The 27,211-nt window shown below is 39.6% G+C and overlaps 6 protein-coding genes across 9 annotated transcripts; 3 read left to right on the forward strand and 3 right to left on the reverse strand.

Moving 5' to 3' along the window:
* Positions 1-4,567: 4,567 nt before the first annotated feature.
* Positions 4,568-6,838, reverse strand: LOC143462634 (calmodulin-like). Its single transcript, XM_076960865.1, has 6 exons — positions 6,718-6,838; positions 6,565-6,595; positions 6,202-6,317; positions 5,683-5,817; positions 5,003-5,135; positions 4,568-4,925 (listed from the first exon to the last, which is right to left on the reverse strand). Exons 1-6 carry the CDS (start codon positions 6,718-6,720, stop codon positions 4,897-4,899), a joined length of 447 nt encoding a protein of 148 aa, XP_076816980.1. The 5' UTR covers positions 6,721-6,838; the 3' UTR covers positions 4,568-4,896.
* A 2,289-nt stretch (positions 6,839-9,127) lies between these two features.
* LOC143462631 (neo-calmodulin-like) lies at positions 9,128-11,710 on the reverse strand. 3 transcript variants are annotated; one of them, XM_076960861.1, is made up of 7 exons: positions 11,636-11,710; positions 11,222-11,364; positions 11,031-11,064; positions 10,738-10,853; positions 10,533-10,667; positions 10,092-10,224; positions 9,128-9,747 (listed from the first exon to the last, which is right to left on the reverse strand). In XM_076960861.1, the coding sequence occupies exons 3-7, from the start codon at positions 11,035-11,037 to the stop codon at positions 9,683-9,685; spliced, it is 456 nt and encodes a 151-aa protein (XP_076816976.1). In that variant the 5' UTR covers positions 11,038-11,064; positions 11,222-11,364; positions 11,636-11,710; the 3' UTR covers positions 9,128-9,682. The 3 variants fall into 3 exon arrangements, with proteins under 3 accessions (XP_076816976.1, XP_076816974.1, XP_076816975.1); XM_076960859.1 differs by having other exon boundaries at positions 11,162-11,364; XM_076960860.1 differs by having other exon boundaries at positions 9,128-10,032; positions 11,162-11,364.
* A 3,328-nt stretch (positions 11,711-15,038) lies between these two features.
* On the forward strand, positions 15,039-19,261 carry LOC143462977 (trafficking protein particle complex subunit 11-like). Its single transcript, XM_076961313.1, has one exon. The coding sequence runs from the start codon at positions 15,419-15,421 to the stop codon at positions 18,800-18,802; it is 3,384 nt and encodes a 1,127-aa protein (XP_076817428.1). The 5' UTR covers positions 15,039-15,418; the 3' UTR covers positions 18,803-19,261.
* Positions 19,262-19,272: 11 nt separating this feature from the next.
* On the forward strand, positions 19,273-21,526 carry LOC143462980 (vacuolar protein sorting-associated protein 45-like). The gene has a single exon (XM_076961315.1). It carries the CDS (start codon positions 19,278-19,280, stop codon positions 20,922-20,924), a length of 1,647 nt encoding a protein of 548 aa, XP_076817430.1. The 5' UTR covers positions 19,273-19,277; the 3' UTR covers positions 20,925-21,526.
* Positions 21,045-23,894, forward strand: LOC143462982 (peroxisomal membrane protein PEX13-like). The gene is made up of 10 exons (XM_076961318.1): positions 21,045-21,185; positions 21,527-21,689; positions 21,765-21,840; positions 22,016-22,188; positions 22,257-22,387; positions 22,450-22,546; positions 22,679-22,791; positions 22,850-22,980; positions 23,057-23,220; positions 23,332-23,894. The coding sequence occupies exons 1-10, from the start codon at positions 21,175-21,177 to the stop codon at positions 23,374-23,376; spliced, it is 1,104 nt and encodes a 367-aa protein (XP_076817433.1). The 5' UTR covers positions 21,045-21,174; the 3' UTR covers positions 23,377-23,894.
* On the reverse strand, positions 22,574-26,303 carry LOC143462981 (WD repeat-containing protein 25-like). 2 transcript variants are annotated; one of them, XM_076961316.1, is made up of 7 exons: positions 25,829-26,303; positions 24,938-25,075; positions 24,626-24,763; positions 24,440-24,554; positions 23,920-24,090; positions 23,709-23,849; positions 22,574-23,639 (listed from the first exon to the last, which is right to left on the reverse strand). In XM_076961316.1, the coding sequence occupies exons 1-7, from the start codon at positions 26,026-26,028 to the stop codon at positions 23,406-23,408; spliced, it is 1,137 nt and encodes a 378-aa protein (XP_076817431.1). In that variant the 5' UTR covers positions 26,029-26,303; the 3' UTR covers positions 22,574-23,405. The 2 variants fall into 2 exon arrangements, with proteins under 2 accessions (XP_076817431.1, XP_076817432.1); XM_076961317.1 differs by lacking the exon at positions 24,938-25,075.
* Between the last annotated feature and the right edge of the window lie 908 nt (positions 26,304-27,211).

A 27,211-nucleotide genomic window follows, 5' to 3' on the forward strand; every position in this document is an offset into this window, starting at 1 on the left:
ATGAAAAACGTCATAAAGCTAGTTTTCGTACGTTATGTGGCGATATACGTTTGACTAAAGCTATGGCACCAGGAGCTTTATAGCTTTATATCCAGTCTCAACTCAAAAATAAGCGCGACTAAGAAACGAAAGACAAATACCATTAAAACAGTGCACAACAAGAGCAAGCCACCAATGTTCCTAAAAAAAAACAAAAAAAACGAGACACTATCTGCATGTTCTTAATTTTGGTAGAATTAATTAATTAATTATTAATTTTGTTCTTAATTTTAGTATCTCTTTGGTACAAAGACTAAAGGTGTCAAAATGCTCAAAATACGAACCTCTGTCCTAAAAATAAAACGAAAATAAGGACGTAAGTGGGAATAAGGACATTGCTTAGAAAAAGGATAAAAATTATTTCTAACATACAGACCTTTAAACTAAGGACAAATTTTAGAAATAAGGACGGTATGGCAACCATACTAATACCATTGTGCTGCTTTGCTCGCGGATATGTGAACTACGTTACTTTGCTTATGAGGACATCATCGATAAATACATAACTAGGTTGAATCATGAGAAAATAGTACTATCTATAATAACTAACTAATAATAACTACCTACAGTAACTAGCTAATAATGACTAGTTATAGTAACTAGCTTGTGGTCAGGTTACTGAACAAAATGCAAACATAACGTAAGAATGATTGAATGATGTTTTATCTTTAGAAATTTTTATTGTTTAATAACAATCAAAAACATTTTAAAATCAGTCATAGCAGAAAGTTGATTGTTTGCTCACAAGAGGAGATTGATTTTTTTAAAAGGAAAGACTAGAAATAGATTAATTAATCGAAGTGGTTTTGACGTATAACATCTTTACTTAGATGAAGAGAATGCGGATTTATTGAAGCAGATTCACTCAACTTTGCCAAAAATCGATAAATAACAGCTTAACCCTATTCATACCGGGCTCGCGACTTTGCCATTTCCACTAGGTGTGGCCGACACCGCACACACATTTTCAATCGTTAATTACTCGAAAACTATACGTCGTAAACTGATCGAATTTTGACAGGTTTGTAGCAAAAACATCTGGCTTCTTGTATACATCATAATTATAAAGCAAAAGAAAGTGAATTTAGTGTAAATTAAGTATTTCCACAAGTGATACATTTCTAGAATTTTTTCTTGTTACGCCGCGCCCCCGCTGTGCGGAAAACCAGCTGACCGCGAGAAGAGAACGCAAGAGGATAGTTAGTCGAGTTATTGGTGCGTAAATGAGTAAACGAAAACGATTCGCTTCAATGCGGAGAGAGAGAAAAATTATGAAAATATGACAATATCTCAAAAATTACAAACTCCAACTTTATAAAACAAACATGGACAGATAGCTGAACATTTTTTAGGAAAAGTCACCAAATTTCAAGTTTCTACAGCAAACAATGCCACTGTACGCCACGTTTTTCTGTGACTGTGTGCGGGAGAAGCCAAGTCTAGTATAAATAGGGTTAATAAGGAGGTTGGCAATAACCGTATGAAATGACATAAATCAGTTTTTGAGAAAATGGAGTCACACTTCCACCTGTTGTTATTAATGAAGCCGCGAAACAAATCTTTTTGATGCAATGCAGACTGTTAATGTGAGTTGTAGCTGCTATATTTAACTGGTGGTTTCACAGAACAATTTGTATACATTGACATTTTTTGTTTTAATTTTTGAAGGCATGTTGGATTACTTTAAACTCCAGAAAGAAAACACCGCCAATTTTGCTTGTTTCTTAAAACGAAACCAGAACCATGAAAACATTCATTGTTGCTGATTCAATCCACATCAGATGTAACAATAATGATTCGAGGGTGGTGTCGAGACTATTTAATGCAACTTATGGGTTGGCAGTTGGGTTGGGTATTTTGCTTGGCAGTTGCAATACCCAAAGGCTTACCCTATTTTGGGTTTTTTTACTATCTCATCTGGTATGTCTGGTTATCACAAGTCATCCAAATACATCTTCTTTGAAAAGCAATAAGAACATGGAACATTATGAGCAATAATTGGACCCTAAATTTGTTGCAGCAAATTTACCTACGGGCGCCGGAAGAGGGAGGGCGAAGGGGCTATTGAGCCCTTGCCTTTTTGCTTCATCACCAAGGGGCACAGGGGACATTTTATGCAGATTTAAAAATAAAACAACAGCATCGAACCAGATTATTTAATTTGCATCTTGCGTTCATTTCAAGCAATTGTCTGAGCGCATTAAGTCATTTTTAGGTTATTGTTTAAGCGTGTTGGAAATGTAAGATATTGGCTAGTAAGTTCAGTTTATTTGACAACTAAAATATTTGACTTGATGTTGAGTGACTCGTCGCTAAAGTGTCTCTACTTATCTTGTGTGTATGTATTTTCTTTTAAAGATATATGAATAAGTGTAAAGACATTTACGTTGAAGAGCAATGATATATATACATATCTTCTGTAATAAAACGCCAGGAGTCCGAGACGGCTCAAATTGCAACCAAAATGACATTCAAAACGTGCTTTTTTTAGAATTTTGCCCCTGCCAAAAATAATTCTGGCGCCCGTGATTGTACCTGCCTTGTTTCTGTTGCGCTGCTGTAATAAAAGCTATTTTGGAAATTTTGACTGCTAAGTGACTATACGCATCAGATAATAAACACCTAGTTAGTAAACACGTACAACATTTAAACACCAAACAGAATAAACATGTGCGATTTAAACATGTAACCATTTTAGGTGTTTCTTTTCGGCCTCACTTTTCGTGTTTAATTAAAGTGTTTAACAAAATAACAGTGTAGCTTGTCGAGAAAGATGCTGATCTACGGGACTCGTTGCAAGAAAAGCGATTTCTACTTAGCGGCCATTACCGTATCTCCTAAGAATTCAGCAAAAAAATTTGCTTTCACCAACAAGGTACCGGTCAGCATGCGAGATTTCTTGTTAGCACCGAAACTTAAAGTTAAAGTTTCGCTAAAAAACGTTTTATGCAACCCTGAAAGCTGTATACGGTCTACTTGACCAGGGTTGTAACCTCAACGCCGACGATCAATCCTGCTCATGAAGAAGAGACTAACTCTGAGCGTTTCAAGAATTTTGTCACCGTGCTCGCTCAACAAACATTTCAAGATAAACGAAGGAGCCATGGCTGGCCTCCTTCAAGCGCCCACTAGCGACAAACATGCTGTGACGTCGCTTGATGAACATCCAAACACCAGGTAAAAACACTAAAAACCTGTCGTTCTTGTGGAAATGCCTGTATTCGATGCCATGGCAGCAGAGATCTATATATCGTGTGGCCAAATTCTGGTACTTGTTGGCGGCATTAAGAAGATGTAAAAATGCAACGTATTTAGATTTGTTATAAATAGGTTATGCTGGAACGGTCATGGACAGGAATGGCGTTAGGTTGTGACAAGATGAAGTAAAAGTTGTGTGGATGATAAAAACAAAGTATAAAGTCCAAGCACAAGTCCCGGCAACCGTGCAACGACATAGGAAGACAAAACGAAAACACGTGATTGATGAAGAGAACTCGAGGCAAGCTTTAAAGCAGGTCACAGATATGACATTTTGCTTGACCGCTCTTGTTTAGTAACAAATGAAATTGACTTCTTTTATAACAACTCTCAGGTTAACGAATAGCAGGTATTTGGGCGGAAACCCCAAGCTTCAACGTCATTTATCGACGTCTTGCACTAAACTTAGTGATTTAGTTTTATTTGAGAAAGCATATTAGCGTAGCTTTGTACCTATCCGAGTAAATTTCACAAATTACCCACCAAGAAAGTAATGAGTCAGACCTGGTTTAAAAGTTTGGTCCTATTTGAAATGCTGTCATTGGGGTTTCTGGGGTCACAGACTAGGAACATGATTAGAAAAACTCATATTTATTAATTTAAAGCATCTACCAGAAGGAAATTGGTTGCGTGTTCGATTGGTGAAGTTAATGAGTATGTGTGAAATTCGTCATCATCATTACATCCGGGTCATCAATTGCCGCTTTGCAACTGGTTAAAGAAACGTATTTTGACGTTATTCCAACATTTCTCGAAAGTCTTTTTGAAATAACAAACTTGTCTCGTCTCTCTTGTCTCCATTTATAAGTCTCATGTCGGTAAATCCCCTACATCAAGCCCATTGGGTCCATACATTGAGTTTATGAGCTCATTAAATTTGCACAACAGTGATAAGTGACTTCATTTGTGAAGGGTCTTCTTTGAAGTCATCTGTAAAAAATTGATTGGAGTTCTGTTGGTCATTGGCTGTTTCCATAGAAGTAAAATTCCAGACATCTCGCTGCGATCGAGGTGCATTTGTGCAGTCATCCATGAACTTGTGCAGTCATCCATGAATGGAGTTTGCTGCGAACACAATTTAACTGTTGTCTAGCTCCCTGTGTGAGTTGGAATATGCCCATCGCCAGAACTTGCTGAAATTACATGCAAGTTTGTTTCAAATTGAAGATATTTAAGAGCAAGGATATTGTCAGGACCACCACGAGCACTTCCTGTGCTTCGCGAAAGATTCCGACATCAACTAAAAATGTTTTTACTGGAAAATATCACGAAACAAAATTGTTTGTTTTAATTTTCTGTTTACGACGGGTATAAAAACCACAAATGGAGAATTTACATAATGTTACACTCGGGATTGGAGAATAGTGTACAAGGATTACAACGGCACCGGCTTTGTAATACTAAGATATATTTATGGGAATATTCAATGCGGTGCTGAAGTTTCTTTTCAGTTAAGCATCGGCAATTACTATCACTAAGACCAGCATGGATATAAATGTAAATTTGTATAATTCAAAACTGGCAAATCGTTGGAATGGGGACAGGAGCGATTGCAGCATTTCCTGACGTCACAATGCAGAATTGAATATGGAATATTGCTCACTTCGTTGTCATCATGCTGACGAATTCTGGAACATGAAAACAAACAATATTCAGGTGTGTTAAAACTACTACACAATGAGCTCATTAACGAAAGTGCAGTTACCTTCACAACGAATTATCCCGTCTGGATCTGCGATTGCTTTAATCATTTCATCAACTTCTTCATCTGTTAATGTGTCACCAAAATTCGTCATCACGTCACGCAATTCAGCGGCTGAAATGAATCCGTTGCCGTCCTAAGAACAATTAAGTATTTAAGTTAACACAAATAACTTTAGTCGCCTGTACACCATAAACCCACTTAGCTAATGCATACTCGTGGTCGGCTAAACATCACATCATGTCTCACAATGCTACTAATTAGTATATAGACTATAACGGCTGTAGTTGGTCCCAGTCGTTCAGTAAACCTGGTGAATGTATTATAAAAAATGTGAAAAAAAAATGAAATGTGAAATGTGAAAAAAAATGTAAATGTATTTTAAAAAATTAAAAATCAATCGGAACTTGCACTAAAGCTAGCTCGGTAACCGGGGCTCGAGTGATGAGGAATCTTCGCCGGGTTTAAGTCGCGCAGAGAATAGTCCGAGCCTCGGTCGAGGATAAAAATGATATCAAATCATTTCATCGGGTTTGCTTAATGTGTGTCAGTCAACACATTACGGTTGTAATGGGTAAAATAAACATCTCCATTATCACAGCCAAGTTATGTACAAATACTACCATACAAATAAATTAAAACACCTCTCGTTTTAAGTGTCGTCAAAAAATACCCCTCCTCACCTTGTCAAACAACCTGAATGCTTCTCGGATTCCTTCCTCGCTGTCTGTGTCTTTCATTTGTTTTGCCATCATGGTCAAGAATTCTGGAAAGTCGATTGTTCCGTTGCCATCAACATCCACTTCATTGATCGTGTCCTGTGGAGAGAAGATTCATCTCAAGTTCACTCGAATCGAATCACTTTTTACAAACACTTGACTTGACTCAGTTTCATTCAATAAAATTGCCTAAATGACTTGACTCGAATCAGTTCTCGTTGATTAGGTAAAAAAATTTTTTCTTGTTTTTCCAAAAGTATTTTTAAATGAAGGTTTTTGTCTGCGAACACGTGTGGATCAACAAAGGAAATTTGTAAAAATTCGTAACTTTTCTCGCATAGAAACTATGTCTGCTTCCGCGATTGTTTTCCATATACACTGGTTTTAGATATAAGATTGATTTTTTGTGACAAAATGGGTTCACTTGGGACTTGACTTGAGACTCGTGTTTGATAACTTGGTTACGACCTTGCTGGTACTTACCTGAAGCTCAGCCTCGGTGGGGTTTTGTCCGAGTGACCTCATAATAGTTCCAAGTTCTTTAGTTGTGATTGTGCCATCGCCGTCTTTGTCGAACAGGGAAAATGCTTCTTTGAAGTCTATAAAAACGACATGTACCTTTTTATTCCCTACCAGAGTTCACATGAGTTCACATCATACGTTGCGTGTCTACTTCAGCCAACAGCGCGTGACGCATCACATCTGAATTGGTTAAAATTTATCCCATTTTATCGACTTTATTTTTACAAATTAGCATCCAAGTCATTGATAAGTTATTAGTACAAGTTATGCAAATTGAATACAAGTTATTAAACGACCTTAAAACTAAATCTATTCTGTTTTTACCAACAATTTGTTCTTCTGTCAACTGATCGGCCTGTGAAGAAAATAATTAAATATTAACACTCGCGCTCAAGGCATGTGCAAGGAATGTCTTTAGGTTGTAACTTTCAATCAACCAAGTCGTTAAAAGCTGCAATCCACGACAGATTCTCTTACCATTTTTGTTCTTGTTTTTCTTCACAAAACAGCAAACTAAGATACAAACCTGCAATAGACAACAGATAACGTGTAATTGTTTCCTTACTGTAAGTACGTTCGAGAAACACTAAAAATGCTGTGATCGATCCGTCTCTATCGAACATCCTGAGATCATGCAAATGATGATTGGGTCACCAAGTTTCTTTTACTTCGATAAATACTCGTGGTTATTTGCGTTTGCGCTCAACCGTATTACTTCCCCCCGGGTCCATCACAAAGTGAAGCAAATCTGATTTGGATGGGACTGGGTGGTGTTGCTTACGCCTTAACCCTATCCTAACCAGGCTCGCGAGTTTACTAAAAAACTAGGTGTGGCCGACCCCGCACACACATTTTCAATCGTTAATTACTAGAAAACTATACGTCGTAAACTGATCGGATTTTGACAGGTTAGTAGAAAAATCATCTGGCTTCCTGTATACATCATAATTGTAAAACTAAAGAAAGTGAATTTAGTGTAAATTAAGTATTTCTAAAAGTGACACATTTCTAGAAATTCTTCTTGTTACGCCGCGCCCCCGCTGTGCGGAAAACCAGCTGACCGCGAGAAGAGAACGAAAGAGAATAGTTAGTCGAGTTATTGGTGCGTAAATGAGTAATACGCTTCAATGCGGAGAGCAGAGCAAAGCAGAGGAAAATTATGAAAATATCGCAATATCTTAAAAATTACAAAATCCAACTTTATCAAACAAACATGGACAGATAGCTGAACATTTTTTAGGAAAAGTCACCAAATTTCAAGTTTCTACAGCAAACAATGCAACTGTACGTCACGTTTTGCTATGACAGTGTGCGGGAGAAGCCAAGCCTAGTTAGAATAGGGTTAACTATTGACCAGGTTCGGCGCAGAACCATCTTTTGGGAATAGACTTGCAGCAAATCTTCTTAAATGCAAATATCTTGGCCCGAGCAGAGAAGCAAAACATCAATTAATGTCACGGTTTTCATTAAATATTCATGCGATTTGAGCCTGACTGACAAAACGAAATTAACTTTGACTGAGAGCCCCGGATAATCAAGTCGCACGACAGCGCGCGAGCAATGAGCCGCTAGAACCAATCCCATGCGAAACTGAAATCTCATATTTTGCTTTATTTATGGCTGAAAGTGACAAGCACCATTATACTATAAAAAAATATTATCTTTGTCTCAAACGTTTAAATCGTAATCGGAGCAATGAACCCAGATGACCGATATGCATCAAATTAACGCGGTGTCTTCGCTGAAACATAACATTGCTTCAATTTCCTTGTTTAAATGTTAACTTATCCAAACGCCACGTACAAAGCTCAATCTTTTCCACGCATAACTAAAACCTTTATCTGTAAAACTGACTGTTAATGTTTCTTTTCCTTCCCCTTCCCTAATATTAGAATAACATAAATATTTTATGAAAAATCTCATTTTGAATATTGTATTGCTGCATTTCCTAAGCGCCCCATTTTCATTCATAAAAATTATTGTAAACCAAGTCTGGAAATATAGTTAGCCCCTAAACCTTAACCTGCCTAAGTCTAAGGCCCCACCACGTTTGTACCGATTCTCATGTTGGTTTTATGTCATAACTGCCGCCACCACCGTCATAATAAATGACAATTTTGAGATATAATTTTGACACTAATTGCTTCACTACTAAATAGAAGGGGATTAACCTACTCACTGACGACATCTTTTTTGGATGAAGTCTGATCAGATGAGCGTCATTGTGGCTCTATATGTGTTTGACAACTTTCTCTCTGGTCTGCATTCTATCTTCTGTGCTGCAGTCAGCGGTGAGGACGCATATATAGGCCCAGCGCACAATAAATAATAACAACTGCTAAAAAAGTCGATATCGGTTGCAGCGCACAGCGGCAGAGATAATAATTAATCCGACTCGCAGTGAATGAGTTTGACAAGTTACACGGCTGCCCAGCTGTTCATGTTCCATGTGATTGCCACAACCCGAGCTGACCAGTAAACAGATTAAGACTCGTCACAAGTAGGTCGACGCCGGCGATGGATAAATGGGTCAAGCTCGCCCATGACAATGATTGGACGAAAAGTAATTAGGAATTCTCTTTACTAAATTAATGCACCAATAAAGTGACTACGTCATCAAACTGCATATGTTCATGTTCCCTGCGCTGGCACAACCTGCCACCTTGAATATTTCATGACAAACGTTTGCCCAATAACAAACAATATCGCGGTCACGCATTCAGTTCATGACGCCATATGAGCGAAGGCAGCCGCCATCAGGTAAAACAAATAAATCAGATAAATTTCTGCTTTCCATTAAAGATGAAATAATACCAGCCCATCACGTCATTTATTGCCGGTGGGTAGATTTTAAATTTATTCATAATCAATAGTTAACACGGTAGGCATGGTAAGCATGTTGGCAGTAGCCAATGTGAAATGACGTAACAAAGCTTGTGAAACAATGAGGTGGTGTGCCACTACCAGCTGTAGTGTTTAGTGAAAATAGAACACCCTATGTCACCGTTTTATCAGAACAAATTGTACTTTCAAAGCTATTTTGTCAGTTTATTTTTAAACCAAAATTCAAAATCTGAACGTAAAAGACCATGACTCAAATCTATCCTGTAATTTAAATTTAACACCAACTATTCATACAGTCTTACTCCTCTAACTAAATCACTTTAATCCTATGGCAAGGTTCGCTATTAACTATGCAAGGCACGACAGCATAGCCTATGGAGTTAAATATTTTACAACAGAATTGTTTCTTATATCACGCTGGTAAGTCACGCAGTCAGTTGTAAAAGTTATAAATTATTTCATTTTTTGTTTTGCTGAAGTGACGCAATAAGCACAACCGGTGCAACAATAGACATCTTTATAAAGAACTGTCCAACAGGTTTCCAACTAACTTCAGTCCCGGAGCAAAATGAATAGAATTGGAATTGATTGGAATTGTTCATTCTGACTGGATCGCAATTCTCGTTTTAATCAATAGCTTTGTGTATATTCCCCGTTCAGTAACTGTAGTAAGTTCTAATCACTTGGAGCAGAAGCGTAACACAGGTAATTCCGTTGAGACTTACATAACACGCATTACAGAAAAAATAAATAAAAAATTTTCCTTTTCAGTTAAGCATCGGCAATTACTATCACTAAGACCAGCATGGATATAAATGTAAATTTGTAAAATTCAAAACTGGCAAATCGTTGGAATGGGGACAGGAGCGATTGCAGCACTTTCTGACGTCACAATGCAGAATTGAATATGAAATATCGCTCACTTGGCTTTCATCATTCTGATGAATTCTGGAATATCATGACATCATATATTGTTGCGTGCAAAAAAAAGAACAGCTCAGATCTACCTTCACAATAAATTTTCCCCTCCTGGTCCGCGATGTCCTGAATCATTTCCTCTATTCCTGCAGCTGTTGGCTCGTCGTCAATGATCGTCATCACATGACGTAATTCAGCAGCAGTGATGTAGCCTTTGCCTTCCTAGAAACAATAAACTTCGAAGCTGAACTAATACAGCGAATTGGAGTTAGTTGGACGAACCGAACACAAGGCAGCACTTCTAAGCAAATTAACAAATATAATACGTTTAAGAAACAAGTCAAAGGCAGCAAATCAAGCAATCTTGAGACAGGAGCAAATTTTTTCTTCTTAAATTTGCTACGACAAAACCTGATGATAAAAACTTATGTAGCACCATTACTCAATCACAATCCATTGATTTGCACAAAACTGTGACAAACTTTACAATCTTAGTTTTGGCAACGTCATCGGCACCAAAATAACTTTACCGTATCAAATATTTTGAAGGCTTCACGAATCTCTTCCTCACTGCTCGTGGATTTCATTCTATTCTCCATTAAATCAAGAAAATTTGGAAGGTCAACTTTCCCTTTTCCCTCAATGTCCAGCTCATTGATCATGTCCTGTGGTGAGAAGATTCATCTCATCAACGTTGCACGTATGAGTGACGTCAAGCACGTGACCAGCACTTACCTGAAGCTCAGCATCGGTGGGGTTTTGTCCGAGCGACCTAAAGAGTCTGCCAAAATCGTTAGTTGTGATTTCGCCATCGCCGTCTTTGTCGAAAACGGAAAATGCTCTTTGAAATGCTAGAAAAATGGTAAAAAATGTTATTAATCTGAAGAAATAGACTCGATTGAAGTCAGCAAAGGAATGACTCGGTTAGGTGACAATCATGAAGTACACGGGCGAATAATCAATTGTGATTTTATTCCGATACTATTTCAGACAAACGTTTCTTGAAAGTTAAACAAAATTGTATTTACCACTCATTTGCTCATCTGGTAACCGGCCACCAACCTGTAAAGGAATTGGAGTAGTGAAAGATACGAGCAATTTGTTTAACTTGCGAGTTATCATCGAGCAAGTTAAACAATTTTATCATAGATTCACTCACCGATTTAGTTTCTCGGTTTTGCATTTTCACAACAGCTTACAACTTAAGTGAACAACTTACGAAAGTTGCAATATTGGTGCAAAAGAACAGAAATATGCGCCTCAGATTTCGACACAATTGTTTGTGGTTACAATTGATTTACGACTTAAAAGTATTTTTCCAAATCTTGTTTCTCTTGGCGAATTGGCGCAAGCAAGCAAAGACTGCAAACCAAATACAATGATAAGTGCGACCAGAATCCAACAGTCACCAAACTTGTACAACTACTGATGCGAGAAAAAAACTCGGAATTAAACACGCACTAAAACAGACCACTGCTGGAAATCAGCTAAAGGTTGTTTCTAAATTTAAGTTCGCTGCTTTATCAACCGGACTTCCCTGATTAATACCGTTCGTTGCACTCAGCCTGGAGTGCGGGTGAACTGGAACAATAGACCGACAAGATACAAGTTGCATGGTCACCTACACAATTACCTGTGTTGCCTTTCTACTTCAAGTCATCGCGCTAAGAGCTGTAGATTGGTCTCGAAACTAAACTTAAGTTCCTGAAGTACCATATGCCAGGAACGTAATTACTAATGCGTGGGTCACCAGGCAATTGCCCACCGCAACTAAGTAAAAGGGAAATGTCCACAGATGACAAAAAGGTGAAATTTTAACAAACCTGAAAATATGTGCTGTGTTTTCTTCGAGCGTTTATTCCAGTGTTTGTTTTCCGCTCTTGATTGTGGTGAGCCACAGATATAGATCTAGAGTGGTATTACAGCTCTGGAAGGTGCAGCTCTGATGCATAAAAGTATTTGCCTGAGGGGCTCCTGCGTATAATTCAGGAACGCAGTCCGCTAGAGGGCATCAGCAACGACAGGGTGAGTATTTCTTCCTGTAATGACGTCATCAAGATTGAGAGCTTGAAGAAGTAAAGTTTGTTTTGGAAAGAACATCAACCTGACACTGTGTCGAGTGCAAGACTGCGACCAAGACATGCAGCTTTTCCATGGCATTGTGACATAACAAAGCTCTCTGGTAAAATAAGTTCTACCATATTCTTCAGACAAACGACAACTTTCCTTTAAAATACCGCGGAGTCTCATTGGAGTTCATGTTGCTTTGATCAGTCCCACCTACTTGTCCTTCTGTCCTTAATTTTTGATCTCGCGCGCGTTGTAGGTCGTAGTCATCAAATATTAAACTTTACCCCGTGGCGCTTCTAAACCTTCCTTAAATCTTTGGCTTAACATAAAGCAAAAGGTTAACATTTTGTGTTATTAACTATTTTTATTAACTATTGTTATTAACTATTGTTATTAACTATTGTTATTAACTATTATTCCACAAAACGTTATGAGTTTTTTTGAGTTTTTTTGAGTTTTTTAACCAATTTCGATTATAATCATTTTAACCCTCTATTTGCCACTAACTCGCAATACATTATAAAGAATGGCCTAACTCAGGGGCGGGCAACTTTTTTGGTCGGCGGGCCTGATATGAGAAAATGAACTACTTGGCGGGCCGGATTCCTGAATCGATACATTAATCGTGTATTTATCCACCTATGCAAGGAATAAATCGTATTTAATGTAAACTTTAAGTTTTAAGCATAGAGACCGAAAACAGTATTTAATGAATTTATTAACAAATAATGTATTTCAATAGCTGCTGAAGTCAAAACTGAACTGCGGAACTGTCTGCGGGCCGGACCCGGCCCGCGGGCCGTATGTCGCCCACCCCTGGCCTAACTCTACATCAAATCTGCGAAAAGTGATTCGCTGATAAGAATTTGATTTTGTTTCGACATTCATGGCATTTATTCTGTGAATTAAAATGCTTTGAAAGCACCATCTGACGGTCGGCGGGAGATTGTTAGTTTTATAGTTTTTTATGTTTAGTTTTGACAAAAATTTTTGAAATTATGCTTCAAACTATTGCAGTTGTCATAAATGTTTAAACTAAGTGAAATTCGATTCAACAAAACGTTTCCCATTTTTGGCGCAAACGAAAAGTTACATCTAATTGATCTGCTAATACCCCATGATTTGACAATCTTTATAAAATCTAAACCGCTATCACGGACAAACTTTGAAGCTACCGACGATACACCTTGAAAGGTGTCAATAATATTTCCGCAATATTTGTCCTGGAATAGACGGAACGGACGTTTACAATTTTATTAAACAATAAATAATCCCATTGTTTAGTGTTAGACGACAAATTAAGAAAACTGAAAATATCGAAATAATAGGGACATAGCAATATTTTTACAAATTATCTGTTTTGTCTGCAATGGATAAAACGTGCAGATAATTTTGGGAGTTATTTTCATGTCGGTTCGTCTCTTCCTTGTCTTGATAAACATGAGTACCGGCACGAGTTTATTTAGTATGAATTTAGCGTAAACACAATTTGCAAACACGCCGTAAATAATTGCTATGTACAGGTAGTTCTCCAAAAACTTTTAAATTAAGTTTAACAAACAACGCATTTGTTGTAGTTGTTGATACGACTGATTTATATCATATGCACAAGTATTTGTCTATCCTGATGCCACAAATTGTACAAAACGATGGTTGGTTGGGATCGCATAACCGCTGTATGGAGAGACGTGTACGGGCATGACGATGTTGATTGTTTTAGGTTGGCCTAAAGCCAAAGGCTTTTAGTCTTTCTTTTAGAACTCCTTGACTATTTTATCTTTGACTCCGTCGCATAAGCTATCTCTGATTGTTTCTTTAAGTCAGCACAACATTTATAAAGTCTAAATTCTTATATTTTCCAAAATATAGTCATAGTCACATCAGAAACAATTTAATATCCATTTTCTAATCCGAATAGAGCTATCACTTGAATTGAATGATGAACAAGCCAGAAGGGAAAAAGAGAGCGGTTTGAACCCTAAGTTTTTATATCGCTATATCAGCCAATCAGCAACTTAAATTTAAGATTTGACTCTGCTGAGCCAACGGCAACAGTTAGATAAATATGACCGGTTTCTTTCCCTGACTCATCTACCCGGCCATTCACCGGTTTCTTTACCTCACCCGTCGTGTGCCTTTGGCGTTATAATGACAATATTATTTCACTCTAGGCGGCGTTAATGAAAGATTTTTTCTAAACCTCGAAATGCGATGGTTCTATGAGTTTGCCTGAGGCCGAAGCCTTCTGCGCTTTGAAGGAAAACTGCGCGTGCGTTCGTCTGAAGTCATGAAGTCAAAGTGAATGCGGCGTCTTACCGCGTGAATGGACGTGAAAGCCCTTATATCGATAGATATGGTTTGAATCAGTCCAGTTATGACATCACATTAACAAACATGAAAACGAATTTCTTTAGGATTGAAAATTTTACTAACTAGTTTCCATTTTGCCAAAGTAGAATTCGCCAACGGATTCACGAAAGCGGTTCTGTAAGTTTATTTTTGCTTCAAAATGTAAGTTCTATGATTACCATGATTAACAGCGGAGAATGTTTAATTAAAGCTGCCAAAAGAGATTTTTTGTTTTCATGCGAGAAAAATTAATCTCAGCGTTTAAGTCAAGAAACAAGATGAATTTGAAGCACCATTCTTACATTTTAATTTTATTAAGTAAATTTGATGAAATGAATTTTCTCCGCCAACAAGTAAGACAATAGAATATTGTACTACGCTAATTTATTCATTTACTGCAGTTGCGTGCTATTACGCAGCTCTACAAAATAAATTCACAAACAATTGGTTAGATCATTGTAGTTACATATCAGTCAGTCTGTGTTTAAAGATGATTTATAAGTAAACGAAGGAGTAACCAGGAACACTTTAAACACGTTCAAAGTTGCTGTTTGGAAAACTAAACCATAGCCAAGCAATCATGGTATGCCAACTTGATATTTATTAAGCTAGCAGACAATGTATGCTATGTGTCTGCTTATGTCAATACGAAAAATTAAGAGTTGTGTGCGGTGCTGGGGAAAGACATTGATGATGATTATTATCAAACCAATAATCACATTAATGTTTGTGACATCACCATAGGAGACAGGTTTAAGCAGGACACATTTCAGCCGGTACAAGACCCAACAATATTCAGACAGGCCTAGATTTATTAAGGACGCTTACGATAGGCTAGCTACCTTACCTAAACTCTTCTGGCAATCCAAAAAAGAAATAAAAATTGTAGGCTAACGTGCAAACCAGCATTATTCAATCGTATCATTATGTATTCATGGCATATTTCAGCTAATCAAATGCTTCGTGTGTTGCCAGCTTTGCTTTTATTGTAATAAACATGGCAAGTGCTGTAGATCTACCTCCAGAGTTAAGCTGCCGACCGATGCCATTTGTGGTGCTTACTGGTCTTGATGTAACTTACAATGCTGTGCACAAATCCATCTGGGATGCTTTCAGCAATAATCGACGGAATGAAAGGTTGCAAATTTCATTTTCCTGTCTCCCAGGAGACCACACATACCCACAATCAAAGGCCAAGCGATCATCTTACGACTGGTACATCCCGAAAGGTTTGCTCAAGACAGGTTGGTTGAAGAAACATTTGAGCCAAGTCCCAGCTGTCGTCGTTGTTTTCTTTGAGCTTGATTGGGACGACGGGGCATGGCGGGAGCAGTACCTCGCTTGTGCTTCAAGAGTGCAGGTTGTACGAACAAGCCTGCATGGAAGAACAACAAAAGTTGCCGTCGTACTAATTCAGAAAAGCTCTCCCCTGCCACCTGGTGAGGACTTGATTGCAGCAGAACGAGCAGCTGCACTGTGCAGCGCATGCGATTTATCGGCCAAATCGTTGTTCGTGCTCCCACACACTGACCACTTACTCGGTTATATAACACGCCTTGAGAGTGCTTTCTACGAACTTGCTCAAGCTTACTACCACACGGAGTGCCGCCGAGTAAAAGCACACAAGGAATTTTTGAATAAAACAACCCACCAACTGCTGTTCCCGAGACACCAGTTCAAAATTGCTTTCTTTAACGAACAGATGCAGGAAAGTGCAACGGCCTTGAAGCATTACCACCAGTGCTACAATCACATACACGAGCTGCGTCTTCACGACACAAACAACCTGGAACTGAAGATGGTTGGAGGTTTTGTCAACTACAAGATTTGTCGTCTCTGCTTTCTCAGTTTAAGTGCCCCTGTCGATGCCATCAGTCAATTTCAACGACATGTTGAACTATTCAAACCTTTATGTGGCAACAATGAGCTTCTTTTTGAGCACAGTGCGTGGCTGAGCAAACAATTTCTTGTGTTTGGGGATCTATTCAACGAAGCGATTCAGTCTGAAAACCTCACGGCAGTGCAAACCCAGCATCCTGGATTTTATTATCAGCAAGCAGCGTGTTACGCTCTGCTGCGGAAAAAGTTGGCTCATTCTTTATGCAGGCCAGTTTCTAATCAGCCCTATCCGGCAAATGATCCTCTGGAAAGTGAATCCCTTGAATATTACGGTCAACGGCCATGGCGTCAGAGTCATCAACGAATAGATCTCTCTGATACGTCGAGGGAAAAGGAAGGAATCCTGGCTTTGAAATTGAGAGAAGCAAAGTTTGACCATTCCTGGCAGATCATTCCCCTGCTCAGCTCTGCCGTGGCACTGTTCAAAAAATTTCCTTGTCCCAGACTCAAGCGATATTTGACCATTCAGATGGCAAAGGAGTATCGTTTCGCCAAGGATTTTTCAAAGGCAATAGCACTTCTGCAAAAAGCCAAATCTCAATACCAAAGTGGAAGGTGGTGCCATATTTTCACTCAGTTGCTTGCATTGTTGCTCGATTGTGCATATTGCACAGCTGATGTGAACCTTTATTGCGCATTTTCATCGGAACTTTTGGGTCGTTATTCACAGATCACAATTGATGAAAAGACAAAGATTCAGGAAAATTTAATCAGTATCATCAGTGGGAAAGTACCAAAGCGAATTGTGATTGACAAGGCTTACGTTGGTGAAGTCAGACCTGAAGACCATGACCCGAACCAGGCACACGAAGTGTGGAAAGAAGCGTTAGATAAACCCGCTATCCATACCTCAGTTGATGTTGTTGATCTTGTTCCTTTCATTGAATGTAAAGTCCTCTTCAGCCAGGAGCAATATCCTCTCGATTCCTGCGCATTGATCCACCTCCACAGCATCCTCTTTGCCCCACAGCCGGTTCAAGTGTCAGAGTTGACGATCAGCTTCAACCACAGTGTCTATGACATCACCAAATCCTTTGCTGGTGATGAATTTCGGCTTGAACCATGGAAAGTGAAATCTCATTCTTTTGAATTTCCTTTTCACAGGTCCGATGTACTCAAGTCCATTGAAGTTGAGAAACTTACTTTGAGTGTATTCTCAAGCACTGGCTCACTCACCCTCAAGTGGCCTGGCTCAAAACTTGAGCAAGTTGCATTTGACATACCCTCATGCCCTCGAAATGTTCAAGCTTCTTGTACAAAGTGGTCTGCCATTCCATCTCGTAGGTGCACTACAGCCACGGAGCGAGCATGTCAGCTGCAGGTTGATGTCAAACACATGGCTCCTGCGTTAGTTGGCGAGGTTTTTCCAATGCAAGTCTGCATTTTTTCAAAAGAATCAGACGGTATCTTGGCTGAGAACGTAACTGTTCTTGCTTCTCTTGAGCCGAGCTTACATCAGGAGGAGGAATTATTCCAGGATACTTGCGTCTCTCTTACTGCTTACGAGTTGAGTGAATGCAATTCTAAGACAGCCGAGTTGAAGTTTGGCGACTTACACCCTGGCGAGGAGCTTGAAAGAGTGATTTATGTGAAAGCGAACACTCACGGAACGTTGAAGTTTACCTTCCAAACCTCGTACAGTGTGAGGGATGTCGCGATTTTCTCATGCATCGATTCTTTAAAGCAACTAAAAACAATGACTTGTTCCAGTTCAGCGAGCACAGAAGTGTCATTCGACGTCCTCCCACCCTTCAAAATTGCCAGTCATGTGACCTCAAAGAACTTTGAAACAGCTTCATCGATTGTCTACAACAAACCGTTCTTTGTGCTGACAACCCTGACGCTTGGCAGTAATTGGCCGATTCAGATATTTTCAACTCAAACAACTCTTCCGTCCGAGAGCGGTTTCTCTGTGATCGGAGGAGCAGAAGGTTTAAATGGTGTCTTATACAAGGACGAGTCGCTTACTGATTGTTTGAACGTCATCTGCAACAACTCAACAGATAGACATGTCGACAACACTTCTGTTGGATACTTCAAGGTGGAGTGGCAGAGACTGGATAAGTTTGGTGACGTCCCGAGGGTCTTAACGACACTGAAACTACCCAATGTGACAGCAAAGTTGGTGCCATTGCATGTCAATGCATCGTTACCATCGTTCGCTGTTTTAAGGGAAGCGTTTCAAATATCCTTCTCCATCGAAAACCAGAGCAATGAGTCAAGGCTTGTGGAGATCCAGTACCTTTCCTCTGACGCCTTCATGTTTGCTGGCCCAAAACAGACCAATAACTTTCTTTCCCCATTCTCCACCCACTCCCTTACTTTCAACATCATTCCGTTAGCATTGGGATATCAGACCCTGCCCCACTTGCGCATTATGATGTCACACTCACATGCATCCGTAGATGGAAAATTTGAAGATGTTGATCTTTTGTCGCTTCCAACACATTTGATTGTGAAACCTGCCCAATATAATGATTAGGAGAATATTTTCAAATTTGCCTGTGTAAGAAGTAGTCTTGATTGCTGTATATTTACCACACAAGTTTATTTCGTTAATTCTGTGATTACAAAAAAATTTTGGCTGTTTATGTCTGGTTAAGAAACGTTTCAATTTGCTATGAATGCATTTGTGATTTACATAATATGCCTTGTTGTTATATTATATGCTGCCTCTGGCGCTTTGTGTATCTCCGCCCCTTTTATGGACGGGCTATGTTGGAGGTTGATTGCATCGTGTAGAACTTGTATTGATTATTTGTACATATAATGAATTGTGCAATAAGCTGATGATTTTATGACCTTAAATGTGATTTGTCATTGTTAATTGCTTGTCGTACCACGCTTGTCGTGTCTTGTAGCGGATGGGTCAGGCAAAGAAATGCATAGGCAGTGAAGTTCTTAATTTTGTTGCTATTTAATTTTTCTGAATATTTTCCAGGTGGTTAGGTTTAAAAATGGATGTTGTGCTGGCTGTTAAGAATTATGTGTCCCGGATGATCACGGATGCTGGTCCCGGGATGAAAGTGCTCCTGATGGACCGAGAAACGACGGGGATTGTGAGCATGGTCTATGCAAAGTCCGAGATTCTCCAGCAGGAAGTCTACCTTTTTGAAACGATCGATTCGATGCACCGGGACGAAATGAGACACGTTAAAGTGATCTCTTTTCTCCGACCTACCCAGGAAAATATTCAACTGCTTTGTCAAGAGTTAAAGTCGCCAAGATACGGGAAATATTATCTCTACTTCAGTCATGCAGTGAGCAAGAGCGACGTAAAACTTCTTGCCGAGAGTGATGAGAATGAATGCGTTTGCGACATTCACGAGTTTTTCGCTGATTATTACCCGATTGACTCAAATCATTTCACTTTGAATTTGCCAAAATGTTCACGCCACTTCATGTGGAAGCCGTCTGACCTGACCCGAGCTTGCCACGGCCTCACAGCTGTGCTGCTGGCACTCAAGAAGTGTCCGATGATCCGGTACCAAGTTAACTCCGATATGTGTTGTCAGTTGGCAGACAGCGTTAAGTCGTTGATATCTCGTGAAGCGTCACTCTTTGATTTCCGTCGTGCTGACTCAACACCAATCTTGCTCATTCTCGATCGTCGCAATGACTCGATTTCACCGCTGTTAAACCAGTGGACCTATCAAGCGATGACTCATGAATTACTCGGCATTAAAAATAGTCGAGTCGATCTTTCAAAAGTTCCAGGAATTTCAAAAGATCTCAACGAAGTGGTGCTTTCCCCATTGCAAGACCAGTTTTATTGTGAAAATTTGTACAAAAACTTTGGTGAGATTGGCGCCAGTATCAAGGGCCTTATGGAGGAGTTCCAAGCTAAGACCAGGAGTCAGCAGAAAGTGGAATCCATTGAAGACATGAAAGCGTTTGTCGAGAATTACCCCCAGTTTAAGAAGATGTCCGGCACGGTGGCAAAGCACGTCACTGTAGTTGGAGAACTCTCTCGTATTGTCTCGGCAAGAAACCTGCTCGAGATATCGGAATGTGAACAAGATGTTGCGTGCCAGAGTGACCACTCAAACGCCTTGCAGCGTGTGAGAGAGCTGTTAAAGAAGCCGACAACCAACCCATTGGATGCCCTTCGACTTGTTGCTCTATACTCCCTTCGTTACGAGGCTCATGCTAACAATGCGACAACTTCACTCATGGATCAACTCTCATCAGTGGATGGGCGGAAGATCATATCGGCGATCATGAAGTATGGCTCGATCGGGAAGCGGACGAACCACGCAAATGACTTTCCAGGAGCAATCTCGATGACAAAGAAGTTTTTCAAAGGCATGAAAGGAGTTGAGAATGTTTACACCCAACATATTCCCAAGATCAAAGACATTCTCGATGATTTGTTGAAAGGGAAACTAAAAGAAGCAAATTATCCTTATGCTGGAGCTTCTGTGATGTCGGACAGACCTGGTGATGTCATAGTGTTTATAGTGGGTGGCACCACTTACGAGGAAGTCGCGTGCATCGCGGCTTATAACGCTGACAACCCGGGGGTTCGAGTCGTGTTGGGAGGCACCACTGTTCATAATTGTTCGTCTTTTATAGACGAAGTACGATCTGCGTGTGCTGCGTAACGTAACGCTTCTTTATACCATAGCTACTGTATTTCTGTGACGTATGAACTTGTGTTGCCCTCATCAATTTATGGGGTTCGTTGCTACAAGTATTTAACAGAAATGGCAATGACGTGTTAACTCAATGTTATTGTAGTTTTTATCCTCGCAATCGTTGTGAACTGTTTTAGATTCGTCAACATTCATTTGCCAGAGTTAACGTTGTGTTGGGCTGCTAACAACATCTACTCACGGTCTTGTTATTCTGTTCATGTACACTAGGTGTGTGCCAAGTATGGAAAGATTTAGTTACATACAAATTACAATCGATTTCTGTATTTAATCAATTTTGATTCTGCTGACATTGCCGAGTTGGTGAATTGTTTGTGTTTCGTTTTATGTGAACCAGTCCACCATCTTTGCACGCATCTTACAATTGAAAACTTAATGTTTTGCAACTGCTTATATGCAAAATGAAGCCCCTTTTGTGAAGAATTGAATTGTGTTTAAGCTCACGCTATGGAAATAGTCGCCCAACCAACACCTGCGTGGAGTTTATCTGAAGTCATGTTATGTTGATGTTCGGTGCCGTGCAATAATTTTTTGTTGTTTATTGATTTCAGCAGGATAATAGTAATTGTGATGTCATCAAGTGGTGCTCCCCCCAAGCCTTGGGAGATAAACCGGGGTCAGTCGCCCGGTAACTATAGCAACCTGCGATCATCTGCTGAGATGGAAGAAACTCGTACGGCCCCCCCGGTCCCAACCCGGCCCTCCCAACAGCAAGTGGGTTTAAATTGTTTCGTTTTCAAGATTTTTTTTATTGTTATTTTTTTTAATTTTTTATTGTTCTGTCACTAGAGGGCATCATCTCCTCTTTACCGACCAGGTTATGGGGGTCTGGGTTACGGCGGTTATGGAGGAACGTACGGAATAGGTTACACCTCACTATTTTATTAAAGGCATTTCTGCTTCCAGTTGTAGCCAGTTAAATAAAATAAATTAAGAATTAAACTGTGGGTTTTATATCGCCTCAACGGCTGCTTGAATTTTATCTGGAAAACTTTCATCTGATTGTTCGGCCTCATATTGTGTGTAATAATTCGCGTCAGGTGGATATGGTGGTATGTACGGAGGAGGAATGTACGGAAGCTCAGGCATGTACGGCTCACCGTATCGAAATTATTCTTCTTTGAACAATGCCGGTAGTTTCACCCAGCAAGCTGAAGAGAGCACGCGGCAAGCCTTCCAATCAGTTGAAAGCATCGTTCGAGCTTTCTCCTCGGTAAGAGCCGCCACGACCATCTGCTCACTGCGTTGTCGCTGTTTTGCTCATTTAAATTCTCTCATCAGGTCTCGGCGATGTTGGAGTCCACATTTGGCGCTGTGTACAGCTCGTTCCGTGCCGTACTTGACGTGGCCGACCACTTCTCTCGGGTCAAAGCCACATTCACAGACATCTTATCTTCAATTGCTGTTTTCAGGTATGTTTGAATCTTTGTAGTTGAAACAGCAGACTCTATGTTTAATTGAAATTCATCGGCAGACTTTTCCGTTATCTTTATCGTCGAGCGATGGCAGCATTGGGCGTGCACCCGTGTGACGAGGCGTGGGAATCAATCAAACCGACATCAGCTGCTGCAGTGAGTGAACAACACTAAGCTGAGGCATTGAGCTTATGAAAATTTATTTGCGATGTATATTCCACTCGATAAGAAACAACAATTCGAATATTATATCAGTAAGATGTTAATGTGAACTTTTTCCATCTTTAGAAACCAAGCACGCCATCAGAGAAGAAATCGTGGCCAATCATGTTGTTTGTCGCTGTTGTGCTTGGAGGACCATACCTTATATGGAAGTTGTTAAAGGGAATGAGCTCACAAAAGTATGAGGTAAAATTGTGGCCAGCGGTAACACACTGGTGATTGTCGATGACATTTCAGGCCGGACGCATCGACATGGATGAACGGAGATGGGGATCATGTGATTGCACGGGCAGAGTTTGACTTTCAAAGTGAAAATGACGAGGAATTATCATTCCGAGCCGGAGACAGACTCATTCTCGCCCCAAGAGGTCAGTCCCAGCCCAGAGAGAATTATAAGATAGATATCTTATAATTCTTTTCACATCTGCAACATCTGTTTGATAGACCAACAACCCCACGTAAGGGGATGGTTGCTAGGGACGGCAGATGGAAAAAAATCCGGATATGTGCCAGCCAATCACGTCAAAGTATTAGGACTACGAAGAGGACGAAGCCAAGCCCAACTCCCATCAACCAATCAAACAACAGCGACTGATGAAAGTGACGCGGTAAGCCAACACAAGGAGCATAAATTTTAGAACTTAATGTGTTGAAACCAAATGTCCTGAATTTCACAAATAAAGCAACGATTGCACAATTGTTACAATGTCTTGTTGCAGTGGAAAGATATCCATGGAAATGTGAGAAGTCTCGATGGGAAGTGAACGTCGGACGCCAGAACCAAAGAACACTTTCACGAGATTATGTAAACATTGCCTGCCCAGTTGCTAATGGCAACCATGCTTGGCATCACTGGGTGGCACTGTACATCAACGCAAGAATCGCTTTCATTTGTCACAGACAGAGAAATAGTCCTCATGTAATTTCCGTTGTTGTGTTTGTAGCAAACAACTGATCCATTGGAACTTCCCGAAACCACAAACTGACCATCCCGTGAAATGTCAAATCCAACTGGATACTCGTTCACCTGCAGACATCATATATATAATTAACTTTTTGGCATTTTGTGGCTTTTTATTGATTCACTGCTATGTACCGTGTGGTTCTGGTATCGGACAAATTTATCTAGTCTAAACGGTTTTTGTGTAGAGAAGCGTGCGATGTAGTTTCCAGTTGTCTGCGCTAGAATGTTCGTTCCGCTTGGATGAACTCGAAGATGGGGGCACGTGTATCTCTCCTGAAAAAAAATTATTGTGCAATAAAATTGTTGTGTCAATTGGTACCATAGCCTGTGTTTAAGTACATACATGGAAAATTTGGTTTGAAATTTTTGCCGCTGTCCTAACGTCCCAGACTATGAGGTTGTGTTCCGCGGATTGTCGATTCACCTGGTCACAGCTTGACATGAAACTTGTGTTGTTGATGAAGAAATCAAACGATAAAATCTTCCCGCATTTAAACCTGTATCTGCTTGCTTCCTGTGTAATATAAACAAGTTGAGGTTGGTTATAAAGATATAAACAGATGTTCACAAACTTCTACTGTTGAAAGCGTTGCAGCCAAGTGTGATACTGTAACATTACGATACAAGACAAAAATGTGACATTTCTGTGTCAACATTAGAACTTTTTTGGCGGTCAGACCTCACATGAACCAGCGACCCAACGCCAGTGATGATGCTTAGCTTTTAAACTGATAAATTTTTAACATTCTATGCAATAATTCCTGAGAAGTTGAGCTACTGGTCTATGAAACATAATTCTTCGATTTTTAACAACCCACAAGAATGAAAAAGTTGCAAAGAATAAACACAATTTCAACGTTCACCTTGCCTGTACGAAGATCATAAGATGCAAGGAATGAGTTTTCACCTCCAACTAAGATCATATTTTCATCATCTCTCCACCACTGGAGGCAGGATGGAGTCTCAGGAATTTCTAAACTTAAAAGATTTGAGTTAAAATTAATCTCAGATAAGTTGCAATCAAACGACAACGATTTCAGCAAACTCACGTGCAAGTAACTTTCCCTTGAGAAAGAAAATCAAAAGCTTGTACTTTTTGATCATATGAACAAGTAGCAAGCTGACGACTAGTACGCGACCAGTCGCAGTGCCTGGTGTTAGCTTCATGTTGCAACGTGTGCACCACCCTGCAAGTAGAAGCAGGAACATGAAATATCGTGTTATATGCAACCATGCAAGTTTATATCTTTTACTTAGTCAATTGAAAATTCTTTCATTCTGGTTTGATTTCAAATAACAATAAGCTTTGTGGGATAATAATCATAACTAAACGGGTTGAAGAGATGTTTATGCAAGTTTACTTTATTTCGTTATCCTTCATCACATCACAAAGCTTGACTGTTTTCTCACAAGTTACTGCCAGCAAGTGGCTGAATTTTGGGCACCATCGAAGGCACCACGGTGGGTCACATGACAACGAAGCTTTCTTACAAACTTTTCTGAAAATAAACAACTTTGATGAATGCAGTCATTCTGGGGGATGATCAAACGGAAATCTCTAAATACCGCATGAGAACTTAAGATGTCTGTGGTATATGGCTTGCTTATTTCTCTTAGTCCTCTATGGGTATTTAGAAAGGTGTATTATTTCAATCTTGGGCACATGACAAGTAAAAAACAACAATTTCATGCAATTATCAATCTTACTTTTTAAGCAACACATGAATCCAAAATAAGTAAACTTAAGCAAGACCTAACAGAAATCAAAGCAAAAATGGATCTATTGAAGAATGTTCACAGACAACCACTGCACCAAGGGGGCAAGACTTGTCTCAGTCCAAGGGTGAACATGGCGACAAAGTTGGTTGCCAGTTCTTAATACTAAAGTAACATTTTGGAGCTTATAGGCAACTTATTTGTTCACATATTGTGACATCGGTCGATAGTCGAGTGGTTACAGCACTGGCCTTGCAACAAATGTGGCTCAGGATCCATGTTCGATACCAAGTGGCACCATACCAAATGTTGTAATGCCCTTGGTCAAGGCATTAATGACACTTGCTCCTGTTCAGTAGACAGCTCTAAATTCGGGCAATACTATAAAAATCAAAAAACCATAATAAAAAATGTGTGACAATCGGAACTCGAACAAAGAATAGCTCGGTAACCTGGGCTTAATGCGTGCAAAGACTCAGTCCAAGGATAAATATTACAATATCAATACGTTTTAGTGACATGCCTCAACCAATCACCTTGGCAAGTTATTTTTGTGAAACTTGTCTTGGTACTCAAGCACAGTCTCATTAGTTAAAAAAAGCTCTTTAAGATCGCTTTCCTCCAAGGTTTCACGCTCGTTTTCATTCTCAATCAGCAACTTCTTCTCCGCAGCGGCCTTTTGTCTCCTTTCCCATTTTGTGACATACGGTCGGAGCTTTTTAGCTGGCGGTTCCATTATTCAACTTCTATCGAGCAGCACGTTAGCACGTATCAAAAGCAGCGTAATCACTCGATTCTTGAACACTGCAAGAAGCTAAAGCGGTACGTCCCCACTTTCCACCATCATCGTCTTACTCATTTCCGATTGAAAATTTACATTGCTTGGTTATGACGTCATTCTGTGCTTCTAATGAAAGTTTTAAATGCCATGGGAATGGGCCATGTTGCTAAAACAACAACTAGCACGAATACAATGTTAGCGGCAGTTTTTAAAGCAGACTGGAATTAAATTGTTAATTTTTCTTAAGGCTACACTACGTGTTTCTAAATAGGAATAAGTTTCGACAAAAGATTTTTGGCTTTACAGCACATGAAAAAAATGTAAAAAAATGGGCTGAAGCTACTAAACCCGTTTCGGTATAAAATATCAAACTGCGTTGCAATGTTTTTAAAACAGGAGAATCTTTAGTTCGGCTAAGGATCTGTTATTTTATTTTCACTTCACAACTCGGCCAGATATAACAGACGCCACAATTTATAACGTCACATAATTTTCTTCTTGTTCAGGCGAGACTCGGCTTCCCTTGTTCTTAGAGGTCAGGCTTTGTTGCGGTTTTGTTAAGTTTGCTTAGCAAGTTTACTTGTTCTAATAAAGAAAAACGACTGGTCCGTACTGAACTTAAGTTTTATGTTCCGTTTGTGTTCCAGCCTACCTGGGATACGAACCACGTTTTTGAATAAAACATGCCCCAAAGGCTAGATTGCAGATTTGAATGTGCTGGTCAAAAGGACATCCGGAAAGTAATTCCGCCATTATCAGATCACCCACCTCGTCATAATAGCAAATTTCGTGAACACTTCTTACGAGTGTTTGTCAGTGAAGATGAGCAGATGGTATTAGTCCTGCTACACCAAAGATTTTTCTCTTTTTTATCTTCGGTAGAATTTGCAGGCCTGTATATAGATTAGTCTATAGCCCAGCAGATCAGATAGTTAAAAGAGTGGCTACTGCATGCACGAGATTCATCGACGTGCACGCCCATTTATAATAAATAAGCAAAGAAAAGTTGTTTGAACGCCAGTTTATAATAAGTAAACTAAGAATTGAATTGAATAAATAAACTTTGGTGTACGCCATCATGCCAAAATTTTCATTTGATGAATCTCGTGCTTGCAGTTGCCACCCTTTCTACTATTGG

Source organism: Clavelina lepadiformis, chromosome 6, assembly GCF_947623445.1.
Source record: "Clavelina lepadiformis chromosome 6, kaClaLepa1.1, whole genome shotgun sequence".
Lineage (NCBI taxonomy): Eukaryota > Metazoa > Chordata > Ascidiacea > Aplousobranchia > Clavelinidae > Clavelina > Clavelina lepadiformis.

Bases quoted from the DNA above. Each gene is read 5' to 3' on its own strand.
- LOC143462981 (XM_076961316.1), bottom strand. From the start codon at position 26,028: ATGGAACCGCCAGCTAAAAAGCTCCGACCGTATGTCACAAAATGGGAA. The intron at 23,850-23,919 runs GTATGTACTTAA...ATTTTTTTTCAG, and splicing joins TTTCAAACCAAATTTTCCAT to GAGAGATACACGTGCCCCCA. The intron at 23,640-23,708 runs GTACATAGCAGT...TGATGTCTGCAG, and splicing joins TCCGATACCAGAACCACACG to GTGAACGAGTATCCAGTTGG.
- LOC143462980 (XM_076961315.1), top strand. From the start codon at position 19,278: ATGGATGTTGTGCTGGCTGTTAAGAATTATGTGTCCCGGATGATCACG.
- LOC143462977 (XM_076961313.1), top strand. From the start codon at position 15,419: ATGGCAAGTGCTGTAGATCTACCTCCAGAGTTAAGCTGCCGACCGATG.
- LOC143462631 (XM_076960859.1), bottom strand. From the start codon at position 11,185: ATGCAAAACCGAGAAACTAAATCG. The intron at 11,065-11,161 runs GTGAGTGAATCT...ATTCCTTTACAG, and splicing joins AAAACCGAGAAACTAAATCG to GTTGGTGGCCGGTTACCAGA. The intron at 10,854-11,030 runs GTAAATACAATT...CCATTTTTCTAG, and splicing joins ACCAGATGAGCAAATGAGTG to CATTTCAAAGAGCATTTTCC.
- LOC143462634 (XM_076960865.1), bottom strand. The intron at 6,318-6,564 runs GTAAAAACAGAA...TCGTTTTTATAG, and splicing joins GACAGAAGAACAAATTGTTG to ACTTCAAAGAAGCATTTTCC. The intron at 5,136-5,682 runs GTGAGGAGGGGT...AATTGTTCTTAG, and splicing joins CATTCAGGTTGTTTGACAAG to GACGGCAACGGATTCATTTC.
- LOC143462982 (XM_076961318.1), top strand. The intron at 21,841-22,015 runs GTTACACCTCAC...AATTCGCGTCAG, and splicing joins TGGAGGAACGTACGGAATAG to GTGGATATGGTGGTATGTAC. The intron at 22,189-22,256 runs GTAAGAGCCGCC...TTCTCTCATCAG, and splicing joins TCGTTCGAGCTTTCTCCTCG to GTCTCGGCGATGTTGGAGTC.